This window comes from Eublepharis macularius, chromosome 18 (genome assembly GCF_028583425.1).
Source record: "Eublepharis macularius isolate TG4126 chromosome 18, MPM_Emac_v1.0, whole genome shotgun sequence".
Lineage (NCBI taxonomy): Eukaryota > Metazoa > Chordata > Lepidosauria > Squamata > Eublepharidae > Eublepharis > Eublepharis macularius.
The window spans coordinates 27,664,138-27,682,652 of NC_072807.1; the positions used below are offsets into that span (position 1 = coordinate 27,664,138).

At 44.4% G+C, this 18,515-nt stretch overlaps 1 protein-coding gene across 1 annotated transcript in view; it reads left to right on the forward strand.

Annotated features, from left to right (window-relative positions):
* The first annotated feature begins 5,000 nt into the window (after positions 1–5,000).
* The window catches only part of SHC4 (SHC adaptor protein 4), a 46,438-nt gene continuing 32,923 nt past the window's right edge, over positions 5,001–18,515 (forward strand). The window contains exon 1 of the mRNA XM_055002773.1: positions 5,001–5,591. Coding sequence (XP_054858748.1) covers positions 5,001–5,591 — 591 coding nt within the window. The remainder of the gene's footprint in view (positions 5,592–18,515) is intronic.

Consider the following 18,515-nt stretch of genomic DNA (forward strand, 5'->3'; position numbering starts at 1 on the left):
TCTTAGCCGATAGGTTCTCTCATTGTCTCTTTGTCACTTGTGATGGTATGGAGGAAAATTGTTCTGTTGTACAGTGAACACCCATTTGATAACCAGAATGTTCAATAATCAGTCAATCAACCAGGACCTTTAATGGCGTGATAGCATACAGGATAGGCTAATACAAATTACAGGATTGTTACAATAAAAAGATAAAAACATGTGCAGATAAAATTCAGTTATAACATCGGATCATCTCTGTCTTTTATCTTGATGGATCTTGATGGCAGATTGGAGAAACAAAGCAACCTTCTTGGTTGTACCAGGAGAGGTGTCCTTCAAGATATAGTGGGCTTTGATGTGATCAGACAGATCCATCTTATTTCCAAGAATATGGTCAAGATACTTAAAATGAATATTTGTGTAAAAGGGACAATAAAAGACGATATGTGGGACTGTTTTGATACATTTCAATTTACACAGACAGAGTCTAGCAGAGTAGGCTATTTTTTGGAACCTGCCAGTTTGGTGTAGTGGTTAAGAGCACGGGACTCTAATCTGGAGAGCCGGGTTTGATTCCCCACTCCTCCACGAAGCCAGCTGGGTGACCTTGGGCTAGTCACGGCTCTCTGGAGCTCTGTCAGCCCCACCCAGGCTGTTGTGGGGTAATAATAACACTTTGTAAACTGCTCTGAGTGGGCAATAAGTTGTCCTGAAGGGTGGTATATAAATCGAATGTTGTTGTTGTTGTTGTTGTTGTTGTTGTTGTTGTTGTTATATAAGAGCGCTGAAGGCATGGCAGTGTTCAGTATGAAGAGGCAGCAGATCTTTGAAAGCCTGGAGCTGGGTCTTTCCATTATATCTGGCCGGTGAGTTTCCCAAGTTCATCCAGCTGCCCAATGATGGGAACAGAGAAATGGGGCAAATGGACATTTGGTCTGATCCTCCCTTACTATTTCTTAGGTCTGTCTCATTTTTGCAATGCGGAAAGCTAGAATGGAACAATCATTGCACATCATGAAACTGCTGGGTACTGAGTCAAACTCTTGGTCTGTCAAGGTCTCTATTGTCCGCAGTGACTGGCAGTGGCTCTCTGGAGTCTCAGGCAAAGGTGTTTCACATCCCATGCTAATCTCATGCATGTCAGCCACAGGGCCAGACAACAGCATTTGCAATGGAGAGAACAAGGACATTGAGGCAGTGCATTTGCAAGTCTCCAGACAAGTCAGAACTTTAGAAGATCCAACCAGTCGTCCATCCAGTCCAGAATATTATCTCAGACAGCAGCCAACAGTTGCCCAAACAAACAGGGTATAAGAGGCCAGAGATTTCTGCTGCTGCTGCTGCCTCGCACCCTGGAATTCAGAGATTTTCTGTGTCAGTCACCACGGCACCGTTGATGGACCTTTTCACCATAAATCTGCCTAACCCTCTTTTAAAGCTGTCTATGTGGGTGGACATCACTGCCTCCACTAGCCCATGAGGTGGGCAAGTCCCATGTTGTACACCTACCTGACTTATTATTTTATTGTTTATTTATGTCATTTATAGTCCACCTTTCTCACTGAGACTCAAGGCAGATTACAAAGTGTGCATCTAATACAGTCAATGTCAAGGACATTTCCATAAGCAAGTCTAGAAGGTATATAATTGCAAGTTTACAAAGACGTAACATAAGCAGAAATCCAATACAGAGTTGAAGACAGGGATTTTTTTCTGGGAAAAGAGGTGGTGGAACTCAGTGGGTTGCCCTGAGTCACATGGCTGGTGGCCCCACCCCCTGATCTCCAGACAGAAGGGAGTTTCGATTGCCCTCTGCGCTGCTCCAGCGTGGAGGGCAATCTAAACCCCCCTCTGTCTGGGCAATCTAAACCCCCCTCTGTCTGGAGATCAGGGGACGGGGCCACCAGCCATGTGACCATTTCCAAGAGGTTCTGGAACTCCGTTCCGCTGCGTTCCAGCTGAAAAAAAAGCCCTGGTTGAAGAAATGCTGAAACAAAGCAAAAGCAATTCTAGGACTGACATTAGACAACATGGAACTACCCAGTAGGATCATACTTAAAGCACACAGTAGCACATACTTAAAGCAACGGATAGGACGTAAGGCAACACAGTGGTAAAATCTATTGTCCCTATCTCTTTAGTGAAGCATCTCTTTGAGACCACTTCCTTACTGCACAGTCTTCCTATCTGAGTAAAAAATCCCTTTTGAATAATTCAGTTGTGCATCATTTGCAGAAAGCCGGGAGAGTGGGGGCTCTCCTGACCTCCTCAGGCAGACCATTCCATAGGGCTGGGGCCACACAGAGAATCCACATATATGGGCAGCTTTTGATTTCGCTGATGTGCAGGGTGGCATCTGCAAAAGAACCTGTTCAGATGAGCAAAGCTGCCGTAGAGGAACATAGGGAGAGAGGGAGTCCTATAGGTATGCTGTATCAAGGCTGTGAAGACCTTTGTGTGGTGGCCAATACCTTGAACTGAGCGTGGTAACCAGGGGTCATTTCATAGAAAAAGAGCGGGAGGAACTCATTAGCATATGCCACACCCCTTGCCATCATCAGAAGTGTGTCATTGGCATAACTGATTTGCATATGCCACACCCTCTGACCTCACCTACTCTGACTGTTTTGGACCCAATCCTGGCCATTCAGGGCCGAAATTGGGCCCAAAATGGCAAAAAGGGGCTGAAAATGGCTGAAAAGGGGCCCAAAATGGTCAGGATCGGGTTGCTGATGAGAGGGAGAGTGATCCACCACCTGTCAGAGGCCTGATCCAGGCCATTTCGGCCCCAATCCAGGCCGAAATGGGCCCAAAATGGCTGACAGTCAGGAGGGTGGGGCCACCTGACATGTGACCTCTTTGGGGAACTGCCGGAACTGTGTTCCTGTGTGTTCCCCCTCGAAATGAGTCCTGGTGGTAACTGATAGGAAGCTGATGGAGTGACTGCAGGATGGGAGTGATATTCATGCTCCTGCTTGCTCCTGATAAGAGCCGAGCTTTAGCATTTTGCACCAAATGGAGTAAGCCCTGTTGAACCCAGTGCTACTCCCTTAAACAGTCATATGATCAGCAAGGCTGTTTTGGTTTTGCAGTTATGCTTTGGAGAGGCAAGAACTGGCACTGGATGCAGAACTCAGGATTTTAAAAGTGTTGTTTCCCAAAAAAGCATGTTTCTAGTCCCTAAGACTGTGATGGTGGCTTTGGAAGCGCCCTGAAAATATCTGGAGGAATCTCTGAAATCTGGGAAGTCTTTCCAGTGGCCTGGGCATGGAGTTTAGTTCCTGATATGCTTCATGCCCTTCTCTGTCAGTATTGGATAAAGACTGCTTTATCCAAAATAAGTAAATGTATGCATGTTTAACTAATTCAAGTCATAAAATCCAGCTTTTCTTGGCACGGAATTTGAGTTCTCTTCCCACTGCGCCAGTACCCAGCCCTCGCCCTGTTCTAACAATAATACCGGGTCAGCCCCTCTGTTTGGATGCTGGTTTATATGCCTCCCTCAGGGCTCAAGCTGCCGGCAGCTTTCAGAGGATGCGATGTACTTTATTGTATTGCCTACTCAGATCTTGATTTCCTGTGTGCTCACTCGCTTGCCGTGTTCATCATGTCTTTGGAGTAAATTTGATAGGCACAGGAAGTGTCATTAGATATTGAACCTACAGTCAATAAAAAGGAACTCTGTTTCAAAGAACGGTACATCATCACGTCCCTTTGGATTTTATACCATATGAGCAAATGTCAGTGCAAAAGATTTTTTTTAGCCTCTTAGTGATGCATTGCAGAAACAGTAGTATAAAAGATGCATTTTTTTTGTCCTCAGCAGAGGAAAAATATATGAATTGGGGATACTGATATTGTAATGATGAATGTCTTCATCCCATTCACTACCTACCAGTGCATTACGAACTGCCCACATCACCAAAAGTCACATTTCACATGGCTACTAGTTTAGTGTATTTATGGTGCATGAGTCATCAGACTGCCTCCTGATTGGCTAAAAATTAAACACCCTTGGGACTGTCAGTCAGTTACAGCCATTCTCAGGCTTCATTCACAGATTTATTTAGCTTGTACACAGTGAAATTCATTCAGAAAACTTCATTCATAAAAACTGCAATCTTCTCTTTCTCTGTTTTTTAACAGAAATAAAACTGCCACGGCCTGGCTGCTGAAGAAAATCTACAGATGCCTCAAAGGCTTCCCAGAGATGTTCTCTAGGCGATGATGAATCTGAAGCTGTGAAGTAAAATCGTGCCGGATCATTAAATCTACTTGGAGAGTTTTGGGATATTACGGTGTTCAGGGATCTTTCAAGAACTGGCAAGGTGTCTGTTGAGAACTTCAGCCACAGAATTATTTTTTGCATGGATTTTCCCCCTTCCATTCCCCTTTTGTATTATTTTGGTTAATAAAGAATTTTATAAAATGTAGATCATTTCCCCCCAGCTGATCTGCTTAACATTTAAATGCTAAGCACAAGGCTAGTGGGGGGAAAAATCCTCCTTTTATTACTGCTGATCTAGGAAGAGGAGATATTTTAGCTCTCGTATTGTTTTGTATGGAACAGTGTGTGTCTTTCATGCTGTGTATGTGTGTGCGTGTTTACTGCAGTCAAGGTTTTTGCTATTAACGATCCAGGCGGTGTGTGTTCGAAGCTGAGAATGGTTTTAAAGGTTGCCTGCTTGTGAATGAAGTGATGGGGAACAGCTCTTCCCATTTTAAACAACTGGTTGCTTTCTTCGGTTTACCTGCATGTGGGTGTCGTGAGTGTTTCCTCGAGATTTAATTCCAAACAGCCAGATGTCCAGGCAAAACGAAGGTGGGTTTGTTAAGAGGAAAAAACCACTCGGGAAGCAGCCGAGAACCCCATCGACCACCAAATCTGCTGTCTTCTTTTTCGTTTTCAAAATTGTTCTGGTTTGTTTAATTCCATATTACTTTCTGTTGTTTTTAAGAAGGCAGCCAGTTTAGGCAAAGAGGGATTGGGTCTTTTTTTTTTTTTAACTTCAAAGGCTATGAGAGAACGCATTCCACAAAGCCTCAGTGGACACGTACTGTATGTAGAATTGCTGGGAGACCCAGGAATGCTTCACAGGGCAAAGTACAGTCGTTTTAGGAATGAGTCCCTCTCATCATTTGAGGAAGATGCACAGAGTGGACCTCTGCATCTTAAAGGTTCTCCATCTTCTCATGTCTCAACGCCGAACATACCAGTCGACAATGTTGCCATAGGGACGCCGGACAGCCCTGTTGCTCTGTGTGCCTTGATACCTCGCATGGCTAACGTCAAGCTTTCCAACCCTTCCACCCTACCGAGCTTAAAGAACTTCTGTCTGCGGACTAAGGAGGTGCCGAGAATTAAACTTACAGAATGTGCAACTGTTCCGAGCAGCCCAACCTCATCAGAGGTCAACCTGCCTGCCTGCCTGTCCTCTTCTTATCCCCGGGGAGAACTGGATAAACCACTGAAGGCCAGCTCAAACATCCCAGAGGAAAACCTTTTGCTGGGCACTGAGGACTCGGCTGTGCTGACCAAACCGGACAAAGACCTCGGCTGCAAGGGGGTCGGACCTGGTTTGGAGACTGGGATCTCGTACAGCATCCGAGTAAGTTGCTTTTTCCTTTCCCTTTGGAAATGCTGATGACTCGGTCTAGTATTTTTTTTTCATAATGCTGCTTTATATTTGTTTTATGTGTGTGTGTCAATCTCCATGAGGCAAATTAGGCCAGAGTTGTTATTACATGCTTGCTCAAGGCCACTTTTAGAGGCTTCCTGCCTGAACTGAGGTTTGAACAGGTGGTTTCCTGGTTTGTAGTTCCAAGGGCAGTCTTAGTGATTCTAGAGCCTTGGGTAAAAAGTCCAGGATGGGGTCCCCAAACCACTGACACCTCAACTCTGCCTTCCCCCCTGATGAGGCCAAGGTAGATGGGGGGCACTGTTAAAAACTGGCTGCCCAAGCCCCAGATGGGTCAAGCACAAGCAGATGTCAGGTCCTTCTTCATTTCCCCCACCATTGGGGTGGGGCCGTGGAGGATTAGTCCCCCCTCCACAGCGCAGGGACTGGGGCAGCTACCCCTATTGCCTATCGGCTAAGGCTGCCTCTGTCATTCAGATAGATCAGTTAGTCTGTTAGTCTGTCTGTAGCAGTAGAAAAGAGCAAGAGTCCAGTAGCACCTATAAGACTCACAAAATTTGTGGTAAGTTATGAGCTTTCGTGAGTCGCAGCTCACTTCTTCAGATCTATGAGCTGTGACTCACGAAAGCTCATACCTCACCACAAATTTTGTGAGTCTTATACATGCTACTGGACTCTTATTTTTTTCTTCCATGTCATTCAGTCACTTGTCCCCAACACAAATTTTTATCATAACCCAGGTTGGACTACAATATGAGAGCTAGAAAAACATGAAGACTTTTAAGAGCCCCCTTTTCATACTTAAAAGCTTTTTTACTACATGTAGGAAAGAAGGCAAGATTGAGATTTTTTTTAAAGTCAGGTGTTTGTTTTAGTCACTGTAATGTTAGAAGTGAATTACGTATGTGGGACATACAAGAACAAAAATAACCCCTGTCCATTATTAATTATAATGGCCAATCTGAGGATATGCTGTGCTAAGGTATATGTCCTTAGCATATCTACCTTAGCACAGGTCAGGAGGTGTCTTGGCACAGACTGAACCAAAAAAATAACTTGTATTCCTGAAATAAAGCCCAGTACCTTCCCCTTCACCGTTACTCCAAGCCCTATGGGAAACAAGGCAAGCAGGAGGATAAGGGTTTAGTAGGACTAAAGAGCAAAGGTTCTTGTTTCAGCAGAAAGGGCGTAGGAGAGATTGCATTGAATGTGCAGATGATGTGATGGTCAAAAATGATTTGTTATCCAAACCTTCATTATACCTAATCAGACTATTGATTGGTCTGATTTATGGTGCAATCCTAGGCAGAGTTACTCCGGTCTAAGCCCATTGATACCTAATCAGACTATTGATTAGTCTAATTTACAGTGCAATCCTAGGCAGAGTTATTCCAGTCTAAGCCCACTGATTTCAAAGGGCTTAGACTGGAGTAACTTTGCTTAGGATTGTACTGTAATTGTTCTACTCTGAGTAGCAGCTGCCATCCCGGGTCTCGGGCAGAGAAGGGCTTTTCCCCAGGACTGGTTGCCTGAGATTATTTTGCTGAAGATGCCAGGGAGCTAAATATATCTTTGTTTGAAAAGCATGTACTCTTGCCACTGCCACAAGCCCTCCTCTTCTAGGGATGAATTTTCCTCCTCCTCACAATTAATCTTTATGGAAGAATGGAAATGGAAATGGCTATGCTCAAAAAAAGGGAAAGGGAGAGAATGGGGGGAATTAAATGGAAAAAAATATACACGTGAGAAGTGGTTCAGAAGTAATGACTGACATACACTAAAATGAATGTTAAAAAAAATAACCAGCAGCCAAGGAGCTCACAGCCTTCCTGGATTTAGTGTCATGTGTACATGTGCAAACATAAGCACCCCATTCTTTCTCCTTTCTCTTCCTAAATTGTTTTTAAAACGTCGGTGGCACCATCTGTGAGGACCACTTGTAGGTCCCAGCCTACTGGTTGAATATCAATGCCCTAAAGCATTTTTACACTTAGGTGCAATTTTGTTATGGTTCATTAATGTATTGATTGTAAGATCTGAAATAGCTAGGCATTGCACACTGTGTAACATGCAGCTCATGTGTAATGAAAATCAAGCGCAAGTGTCAGTCTAGCAGGAAACAAGGTAGTACTGAATGGCAATAAAACTGTGCATTTATTCTTATTTTAAGCGGTCTTGTGGCTGAGAAGATGCCTTTTATTCCTTGATCGTCACAAAACCACTGAATGCTATTGAGGTCTCTTACTGCTAGTACATGTTTTCATTTTAATCACAAACCATTTTTAAACCCTTGGGTTTGTGGAGCATGAGTTGGTGTAATCCAAACCGGAGATTCGGTTCCTTTGTCTTTATAATGAAAATAGTGGTGGGTTACCTAAAAGAATTCTTGTAAATAAAGTTGGTAATGCAAGTACAGTCAGCTGTTACCATGTTGTTCTTAGAGAATACACACAGAGTGAAAATCCATTTTATTAGTTCAGTTCCAACTGGTGTAAAAGTATATAAGCATTCAGAGTTACACAGAATTCTTAGGGTGAGATTGAATGGAAATGAAACGAAATCACACGTTATTGTGTGTAGTCTTACAAATCAAGAAAAGTTAATAGTCTACAATAGCCTACCCACCAACGCATTTATTACTAGGTGGGAGGGGGGCCAGTACTCACCACGATGATATACCTGGTACCAATGCAACGACATAACTTCTGGAAGTGACATCATCATGCTGGCCACGAGAGCATTCCTGCTCTTCACGTGGGGCCGATTCTTTGACAATCTGCCTTTGGGGAGAGGAGGGAGCAAAATCAACCCCAAGTGAAGCGTGGGAACACTCCCGTGGCTGGTGCAATGATGTCACTTCTGGCGACTGGCAGGCAAACTAGCAGGATGTTGCCTGCCACTGGCAGGCACCTGGAATACCTCTTTATTAGGAATGTATGGCTCTCAAGAAAAAATAAACTGCATTTGTAAAAGAAAAGAGTGAGATGACATTTTGAAGATGAACAGGTCCTCCTCACGTCACTCACTCCATTTGTGCAAGTGGCCATTTAGCTGAGGGAACCTGATTTATAAAGGAAGTGTTGGAAGAGGAGGATTTAATGCTGTCCTTTTCCTCAGGTTTCAGAGGGGGACAAACCAAAGAGTTAGAAAGGTCAAGGCACTCTGTTTACTTACAGCTCTGACAGTCCTTTGATATGCAGATTGCTATTCTCAGGATTTCCTCCTCCTGACTTCCGTTCACTTCCTCTCTTCCTGGCATTTTTCCAGGCAACATCTCTCTCCTTCTTCTCGCTCCATCTTGGCAGCATGGATGCCGGCCTTGTCCTGCCATCCATGTCCATCCTTAGATTAGATAGGTAGTTAGGATCTGTCTCTCCTCCTTCCTATCAGAGGATGGAGTTCCTACAATAAAGAACTCTCATTTCTTTTCCAAATACAAAGCAAGTGTATGATTTTATTATTTTCTCTCCTGCACATACACCAGCCAGCAGAACCAGTTCACAACCACCTATAATCACACTTCCTATGCCAAATGATAGACTCTGCGAAGGGCCCAAATGTGGAATCCTTTCATTAGGTTTCTGGGGCCTACATAACGGTTTATTTATCAGGAAGGCTCCAAGAATTTAAGGAAAGAGATCCCTCACCCAGCCTATACTCCATATGAGGCAGAAGAACCCAACCATTATATGTTGTTTGTATATTTAACATATTTTGCTTTGAGGTCAGAAAGATTCTGTTTTGGATCCAAAGGTGTTCTTCTACTCACAGATCAAGAAGTCCTCCCTTGGGGAAGATTCCTTCGGTTCATAGAAGATAACTTTTCTCAGAAGTCTCCTTCCATGCACGGAGAAGTGAAGAGGCACTTCTGAATCTAACCACCGTTGATCTTCTTGCCCTTGGGGGGAAGACGCAACACCAACCACCTCACATTATTCAGTAAATACCTAAGTAAATTCTTACCCCAGGGGAAATTTTACAGTTTCCGTTCCTGTTTCTCTCAGGTGAAGGAAACACACTAATAATTGTGGCTAAGAAGGAGAATTCTCCAAGACTAGGGGTTAATTTCGCACTAGATTTCATTTCTGGGAACATAACACTTACCTTGCAAGTATATTAAATGCTAACGCTATATGTGAAGTACTCTGGGAACTGTAAAACCTAAGTACTGTGATAACGGTGCTTTGGCACTGTTTCGTATTATGTTGTAAAAGCAACATAAGCAAGCAGAAAGCGAGACACCTCTGTGCTTAACCATTCACTATCAGGAAGTTTTGGGGCAAAATAACAAAACAATAGTTTTATTCCTGCTTTTATACATATACATATACATATACATATACATATACATATACATATACATATACATATACATATACATATACATATACATATACATATAACTAGAAAGAACTAACATTGACAGACATCTCTTGCACCTACCTACATATACATATACACAGGGCTTTTTTTCAGCAGGAACGTGGTAGAACAGAGTTCCGGAACCTCTTGAAAATGGTCACATGGCTGGTGGCCCCGCCCCCTGATCTCCAGAAAGAGGGGAGTTTAGTTTGCCCTCCACGCCATGGCAAACTAAACTCCCCTCTGTCTGGAGATAAGGGGGCGGGGCCACCAGCCATGTGACCATTTTCTCCTAGGGCAACTCACTGAGTTCCACCACCTTTTCCCAGCTACACACACACACACACACACACACACACACACACACACACACACCATAAGGTAATTGAGCATGGACCCATTCACGGTGTCGCAAAGTTGCCAGATACACACTGTTGAAAGAGTGGCACATTCTACTTTTCAGTAATTCTTTCCACCTAGGCTTGTCTTCCCGGGAATCTTTGGGTGTCTGTGGTAGAACTTCTGTGCATTATAGTAGATTTGGGGGCATGTTCTAGGGCAGTGCCCTTCAACCTTTTTAGACCTGGGAACTGCTGAGCTGCAAGGACATAACAGGAAGTCCATGTGACATCACAGCCACATGACAGGAAGGGTGGGGGACGCAGAGCAGAGGTAACGATATCAAGGGTACCTTTGTAGGCAGCAGATCAAGAGAGCTAGGAAGGGCAGCCAGGCATCAGCAGGTATGTTGTGGTGAGAGACAAACAAAACCATGGAGAAATCTCTCCATCCAACCATAAAGGTTGCTAGGCCAAGGCCTTGTGGATTGTAGCACTGTTTTTTATGCTTTCGGTTGTATTAGTTTTAGATGTTTTTTTAGATGTTGCTTGCTGGATATATTTTTGTGAGCTATTGTGGGCTGTATCTGTAGAGTTGTTGTTACTTTAAACCATTTTTTTCTGGCATGGCTTCCAGTTAGCATTGCTGGTTCCCAAGCTGTCCTCAAGCTCCGGTATATGTCAGGATTCTGGTTGACTTTTTGATTGTTACCTTGATGTTTGTCAGCTGGTTAATGCTGTTTCATGTTGATGGTTCATTTCTGCTGTTCTATTATGCTGCATTTTTTGTTATTCACCTTGCATAGAAATGTAAAATATTAAAAGATTAAACAAGAAGGATTTGTTTACTATTTATATATTGCAGTAAAATTTTTCCAAAGCTTGGAAAACTATGAAAAGGTTAGCAGGGTTGTCCGTGCCTATGCAACGTGTATTTTCCAACGCTGGCCTTATTTGTAATGTGTGCACATAAGACTGACAAGTGGAGCATGTTAATATGTTAATTTTTCTTAACAAAAATTGGTAGCAGAGCTGACAAAAATGCAAGAATGTGTAAGTGGGCTAGATGGTGAGCTGATAAATGTTTGAGCTATGATTTTTTTTTATATTTAAGTGGTTGCTTTATTAAGTGAAATGGTCATCCCCGACCCCAGCCTTGGACATCTTTCCAAACAGAAAAGCAGGATATAAATTTATGAAGTAAGCAGGGCTTTTTTTCTGAGAAAAGAGGTGGTGGAACTCAGTGGGTTGCCCACGGCAAAAAGGGTCACGTGGCTGTTGGCCCCGCCCCCTGATCTCCAGACAGAGGGGAGTTTAGATTGCCCTCCGCGCCACTGCGCGAAGGGCAATCTAAACTCCCCTCTGTCTGGAGATCAGGGGGCGGGGCCAACAGCCACGTGACCATTTTCAAGAGGTTCCGGAACTCCGTTCCGCTGTGTTCCAGCTGAAAAAAAGCCCTGGAAGTAAGTGTGTGAAGGATTATCAGGTGTTTTGATGACCGTTGACTTCAGTGCGCTTAGCTGTGCAGAGGATTCGTTCGTGGAAACAGGGGAGAAGAATATCTTTCCACGGTGGTGTAGAAAGAAAGGTTTTGGCACCGGCTGGGAGAGTGAGAAAAGCCTTTAGAAGAGTTGGGGGCTGTTTTTCACATGGATGAGTCACTGTTATGCAAAACAAGGCATCTTCCCAATTTAGAATCTGTAGGCTCATCCCGAAGATATTTTTGTCTCAACTGTGCTGTTGGATTCAATAGGAAAAATCTGAGCCCCGCACGGCAGAGAGAAATGATTCTTTCCCCCTTGCCTGAAACTCAGTCCTGTCGGTTCTGTTCAGAATGTATTTTCATTAGGCTCAGTTCAGTCTTCCTGGAATTGAGGTGAACTTAAATCGATGGTCTAATTCCTGGGCTCTCTCCTCGTTCAGTTTTCAAACACGGTTTATGCACAAATCATTTTTTAAAGTTCCAGCTGTTATGCAAGCATGGAACACACCACAAATTTTTCCCATCTCTTCTCTTCTGTGTGTCTGTTGGAGTGGATTCTTTGAAAGAGAGTACTTGGAAGTTTATTATTCACTGGTTACAAAAAAGTAATGGCCACTTTTATAAAAAAGTAATGGCCGCTTTAGTGTTAATCTGTTTAGCAAGTGTTACCCTGCTGCACTTGAAACCTCTTACAAGAACTGGTGCTTCTGAGAATTAAACATCTGTGTAGGCCCCACTCAATGGGAGTGGGGGATCCCCCACTCCCAGCCGCTGCCCCTCGCCACCACTCACCTGGCCAGTGAGAGAAAACATGCAGGGAATGGGCCCCGGAGCCCCTCAGGGTGCTCCTGCATGCTGCGGAACACTTCCTTGTGACAAGCAAGTGAAGCTCCCTCCCCCCTTTATCAAATGATCAAATCAGCCCTGAACAGGGGCCTTCACTTCCTCGTTGCATCGGGAATGACATAATTCTGGGCATGACAAGGAAGAGCTTGGGAGCGCGGGCACAAGGTAAGTACTCCCAAGGCTCACATTCCATCTCCCCAGTCCCTCAGTTTTGGTTCCGGGGCGGGGGGGGGGGGGGCTGGCAACCCTAATCCCACTTGTCAAAACAGTCTCTTATGGCAAGTGAGGTTGTGGTAACTGGAACTAACTGCATAGATTGTCATGTCTTGGTTTAGAGATGCCGGCCCAGGAGACTTTGAGGGGAGAGGGGCAGAGACTCACTGAAACGGTGTCCCATGATGTCATTTATGCCTGTGTAACTGGGAGTGACATCACTGCATCATTGGCTGCTCTAGGATTCACTTGAAACTCTATGGTTTCTAGAGAATTCTAGAGTGTTGATGGAGTGGCATCACTTTTGGTTATTTGAGTGTTTGGTTGAGAACTGCTGTAGCATCTCAGTTAAGTGATTGGTCTGTAAGTGAGCCAGGATCCTGCTGGTTCAAATCCCACTATTCCTATGAGCTCAGCAGGTAGGGTAGCCAGATGTAATAGGAAAAAAACCCTGACCTGCCAGATTAGAATTCTTCACACATGTGCTTTGCGCGTGTGCACTCCTGGGAGCCAGTTTGGTGTAGTGGTTAAGAGCGTGGAACTCTAATCTGAGAACTGGGCTTGATTCCCCCCTCCTCCACTTGAAGCTAGCTGGGTGACCTTGGGCTAGTCACAGTTCTCTGAAGCTCTCTCAGCCCCACCCACCTCACAGGGTGTTTGTTGTGGGGATAATACTTACATGTTGTAATCCGCTCTGAGTGGGCATTAAGTTGTCCTGAAGGGCGGTATATAAATCAAATGTTACTATTATTCGTTATTATGAGCCAGGGTGATGATGTCACTTCTGTAAGTGATGTTATCCATCAGCTCTCTTGGGCAGCTTTCGCAGGCCCGGCCTCACTGAAGGGCAGAACGAAGCAGGCCCAGGCCATGGTATTGCCTCCTTTCTTGCTTGGGCCATGTGTCTGGTATTTTGATCTTATTTCTCTTAGATAGTCCAAGAGAATACCATTCTATCTGAGTAAACACCGGACACCTGACAACCCTATAATTTTGGGTAAGCCACTCCTCTCAGCCCCGGCTCCCCAGCTGTATTGTGGGGATAATAATAACACTGACTTTGTTCACCATTCTGAGTGGGCACTAGTTTGTCCAGAGGAGTGATACATTAAACACATTTATTGTTATTATTATAAGTGGTTGGGCTGCAAATAAGCATGCTGCTGGTTCGCATTTCTCTACTGCCATGAGCTCAGTAGGAGTGATATATTAAACAGAGTTATTATTATTATTATAAGTGGTTGGGTTGCAAATAAGCATGCTGCTGGTTCGCATTTCTCTACTGCTATGAGCTCAGTAGGTGGCCTTGGGTAAGCCAGTCCTCACATTCCCAGCTATATTATGGGGATAATAATGACACTGACTTTGGTCACCTTGCTGAGTGGAGCACTAATCTGTCTAGAAGAGCAGCATATAAGCTCAGTTGTTGTTGTTGTTATGTAATTGAAATGATGTAATGATATGACATTGCAGGAGGTTGTTCCAGCCCCTGCATTTCTCCCCGGCTGCTCACCGGGGTGGGTGGGCAATGGGGTGGGGGGTAGGGGGTGGAAGTTTCCCTGCCTGAGAAATGACAGCCCTATGCACAGTGTCAGGAAGGCAGCCAAGTGCCACAGTCTTCCACATCTGTATGAACTTCAGCAGCATGCAATTCTTGGCCTTTTAAGGCCATCTTTAGCTTTTAATTTTGTTTAAACCCTTTCTAGCCAAGGTACTCCTCTATGCTAAAAGAAACATACGCATTCAGAGAGACAGTGTTGTGTGGCAGAGTGTTGGCTAGGATCTGGGAGACCCAGGTTGAAATCCCCACTCAACTATGGAAGCTTGTTGAGTGACCTTGGGTCACCCATACACTCTCAGACTAACCTACCTCACAGGGTTGTTGGGAGGATAAAATTGAGAAGGGGAGAATGTTGTAAGCCACTTTGGGGTCTTCACTGGGGAGAAGAGTGGGGTGTAAATGAAGTAAAATAAAGTGAATAAAAAAGAGGGATTGAAGAAGGGCAATTCAGTATAGAGAGTGTAACAACAACAACAATAACAACAACAAAGAACAGCAACAACAACAACATTCGATTTATATACCACCCTTCAGGACAACATCCACTCAGAGTGGTTTACAAAGTATTATTATCCCCACAACAATCACCCTGTGAGGTGGGTGGGGCTGAGAGAGCTCTGAGAGAGCTGTGACTGACCCAAGGTCATCCAGCTGGCTTCAAGTGGAGGACCGGGGAATCAAACATGCTGCTCTTAACCACTGCACCAAACTGGATCAGTATACACAGATGACTCAGGGTACAGACGTGTTATAGAAACTAAATCTTAGGGTTAGGGTCTACGGGAATGGTTTCGAGTAGTCCAGTGGTCTTCCCAGCATTTTTAAGACTTTGGAGAACCACTCCTAAATGTTTCTAGTAGCACCTTAAATACCAACAAGATTTCCAGATTATAAACGTTTGAGAGTCAAGCTCCCTTCGTCAGAAACTAAGATACCCTGGAAATCTTGTTGGCCTTTAAGGTACTACTGGAGGTGAGTCTTATTTTTCTATTGTAAATCAACAGAGCTACCCACCTAAAACTGTCCAATGAGGTGGGGTGTGTGTGTGAGACGCTGAAGCCCCCTTGGCTAAATGCACCACAGTAATGATCCAAATTAGGCAATGCATACGTAGAAATAGAGGCGAACCTGTACCTGGCACCTGACTGTTACACAAGATGGGGACCCAACCTGTGCATTCTGTAATTGTGTTTGTGCCTCTGTATGTGTGTGTGTGTGTGTGTAAGTTTTTTTGCTGAATATAGTCTTCCGTGCATTCTATCAATTGAAAGGGGGAAAAAGAAAGGTAAGTTGACCTTTCTTCCCTAGTAAGATTTTCCCCTTTGTGATGTATTTACAAATGGAGGATCCTGTTTAAACTAGGTGGGGAGGGGAGGGGGTGGGGAAGAAAACAGGCTACCACTGCTCCAAAAAAGGATGTTTTTTGACATCTTCCCACTCGCTCTTCGTTACGTGTTCGATTTATAAATCCTCCTTCTCTCTAGAGAGTTCAAGGTGATTTACGTGGAGTTCCAGCCTCCCTACCATGCGCTAGCATGATCCAGAGCTGCATAACTTCTGCACGGTGGCTACTGCTTTGCTTTTCCGGGGACGGAAATGAACTTCAGTGACTCTGTGCTGCTTCTCTCGTCTATGATTCAGGAGCCGGGGAAATATTTTTAGCTTCTCTCCCCCCCCCTCCTCTTTTGATTCGCTGCACTTGGGGAGCAAACGTTTAATTATAATATCCGAGGAAAACCATTCAGCGCACAGGTGTCTGCTTGCAGACCCGTGTGGCTCCAAATCTCATCAAAGGGACGGAGGAAGAGAGGAGGCTGCAGCTGTTCCATCTCCTTCTTTTTAATAATTACTCACCAATGAGTCATGCGGCTTGGCATCCCACTATGGACTGACCTGGCACGGATGCCCTGGAAAGCTGCTTGATCCTTGCCTTTCGTAGCATGGCCCTTCGGTGAACAGCAAGGAATGAGTGTGCACTACAGGAAGGCGTCAGTTGAGGATGTTGAAGCTGCCTGGCCTCAGAGCGGGGCAAGGTGGGACAGATAGCAAGGCCCTAGGGGAGCAGGAGACCCATAGAAGGAGGGTTTTAAAAAGGAAAGGCAATCACATGGTCTTTATTTCATCCCTAGCCTAGCACTTAATACTTTGCAGAATGGTAATTTTGGTGGCATACGAATTGGCTTGCTTGCTTGAGTTATCTGGCAGAAGTAGTCAACTCCATTTGTGTGCTCTGTCCCCTCTGTGTCTCCCACTGATGTTCCTTGTCTTACCTAAGGGCTCGCAGAATTCTGAAGCTAGCCTTGTTTCCCCTGGTAGGTGTGGTTTTACTGCATTTTTCAGCAGGGTGAGTTACAGCCGCTCTACAGCTGTTTTGTGGAACAGCCAGCTGCTGTTTTCATATAGGGCACAAGAACAGCTTTGCCCTGGTGCACAGATGTGTCTCCGAGGGCTGTTCTCACAACACAGAGGTTTCGTTCACTAGAACTTTTGCCTTAGAAATACGAATGGAATGTTTGCTAAATTTAATCAGTCACACCACACTGGGGGGGTGGGGACGACGACCCAGTCCTGATACGATAGTACTTATGATTTAGGCCTGGTGGCAGCAGGCAGTCTCTTTCCCCTGCTCTTGTTAACCTGAGCAGCAGAAGAAAAAAAAGGGGTGGGGGCTGGCACCAATAGTGATGATCTAGGAATTTCCCTCAGTCTCTGTTGCAGAGACTACAGAGATTGGAGGATTCCGAGGGCGTTGCCCAGAAGTGACATTGTCTATGGCATCACATCCTCCATGCTGCCCTAGGATCTTCTCTTGAAATTCCTAGAGTGTCATCCAAAAGTGATGTCACATTCCCTCAAAACTTCTCCCTCCCCGGTCACTGTTCTCCAAATCTCCTGGTATTTTCTGGCAATCCTACTATGAGCCCATGATTCTTCTTGAGCAGCAGTTTTGGTGCACACATGTTCCTGAACAAAAGTAAAATATTACAAGTGAAAATTCAGTGAAAAAAGTGAAATTCAGATGCAGTGATGCATAGAATTATATTAAGATTGCTAAAACGTTGCTTTGGAAATGAGGATGAGGGGCAAAAACATATGGGTACAGCACGGGGTTATGTAGTGCCCATTCGTTGTAGTGCCCATTGCTGACCCACATATGGGTTGCAGTACATTATCTGTCTGCTTCCCTCCCCCTGTATGTTGATGGGCAGGAATCTGGAATTGACCCCATCTTGGGACAGTTATTATCCGTGTGTTGATTTCATGATGAACTGTTGCTTTATGAATTGTTTTAATATTTGTATTATATTTTTATAACTGCTGTACCTCGCCCTGAGCCCGCTTGTGGGAAGGGCGAGTTGTCATTGTTGTCGTCGTCAATAAGAATAAGAATAAGAATAAGAATAAGAATAAGAATAAGAATAAGAATAAGAATAAGAATAAGAATAAGAATAAGAATAAGAATAAGAATAAGAATAAGAATAATAAAAGACATGAAGGAACTGAAACTTGCAGCAAACGACCGAGGCACCTCACTCAAATAAATAACGGCAAATAGGATGCCGGCGTATCTCATTTAATCAGTGCTATTCTCACTGGGACTTGAGGCAGATTACTTAATTTAAAACAAGGCAATAGGAATGGCACAACAAAAAGTGCAATGAAAACTAGAGAACAAACTTAGAGGATGCAGTAGAAAACTGCAATATATACAATAAAGAACGATTGCAAAATTGGAGAACAATGCAATAAAAACCTTATAATATATACAATGGGCAATGCAGTGAAAACTGCGTACAATTTCACAGCCAATAACACTGAGTCTCTCTACCCGAGAGTGCATGTTCGTTAAGTACAGGGAGACGCGATGTTAGCCAGGTGTAGATCACTCCTCAGAGGGTTTGTTAATTTCATCTTCTCCTCTCCCCCCCCAAAGGCTCTGTCAATTTCACCTCTCCAGTCTAAAACTGTGTGGGATGGCAACCAGAGGGCAGCGAGGAATGGAGACAGGCTGGAGCTGCCTTCCAGAGCTGGACTTGGACCTGGAGAGGTTATAATGGGCTGAAGTTTCCCTTCTGGCATTTCACAGCCCC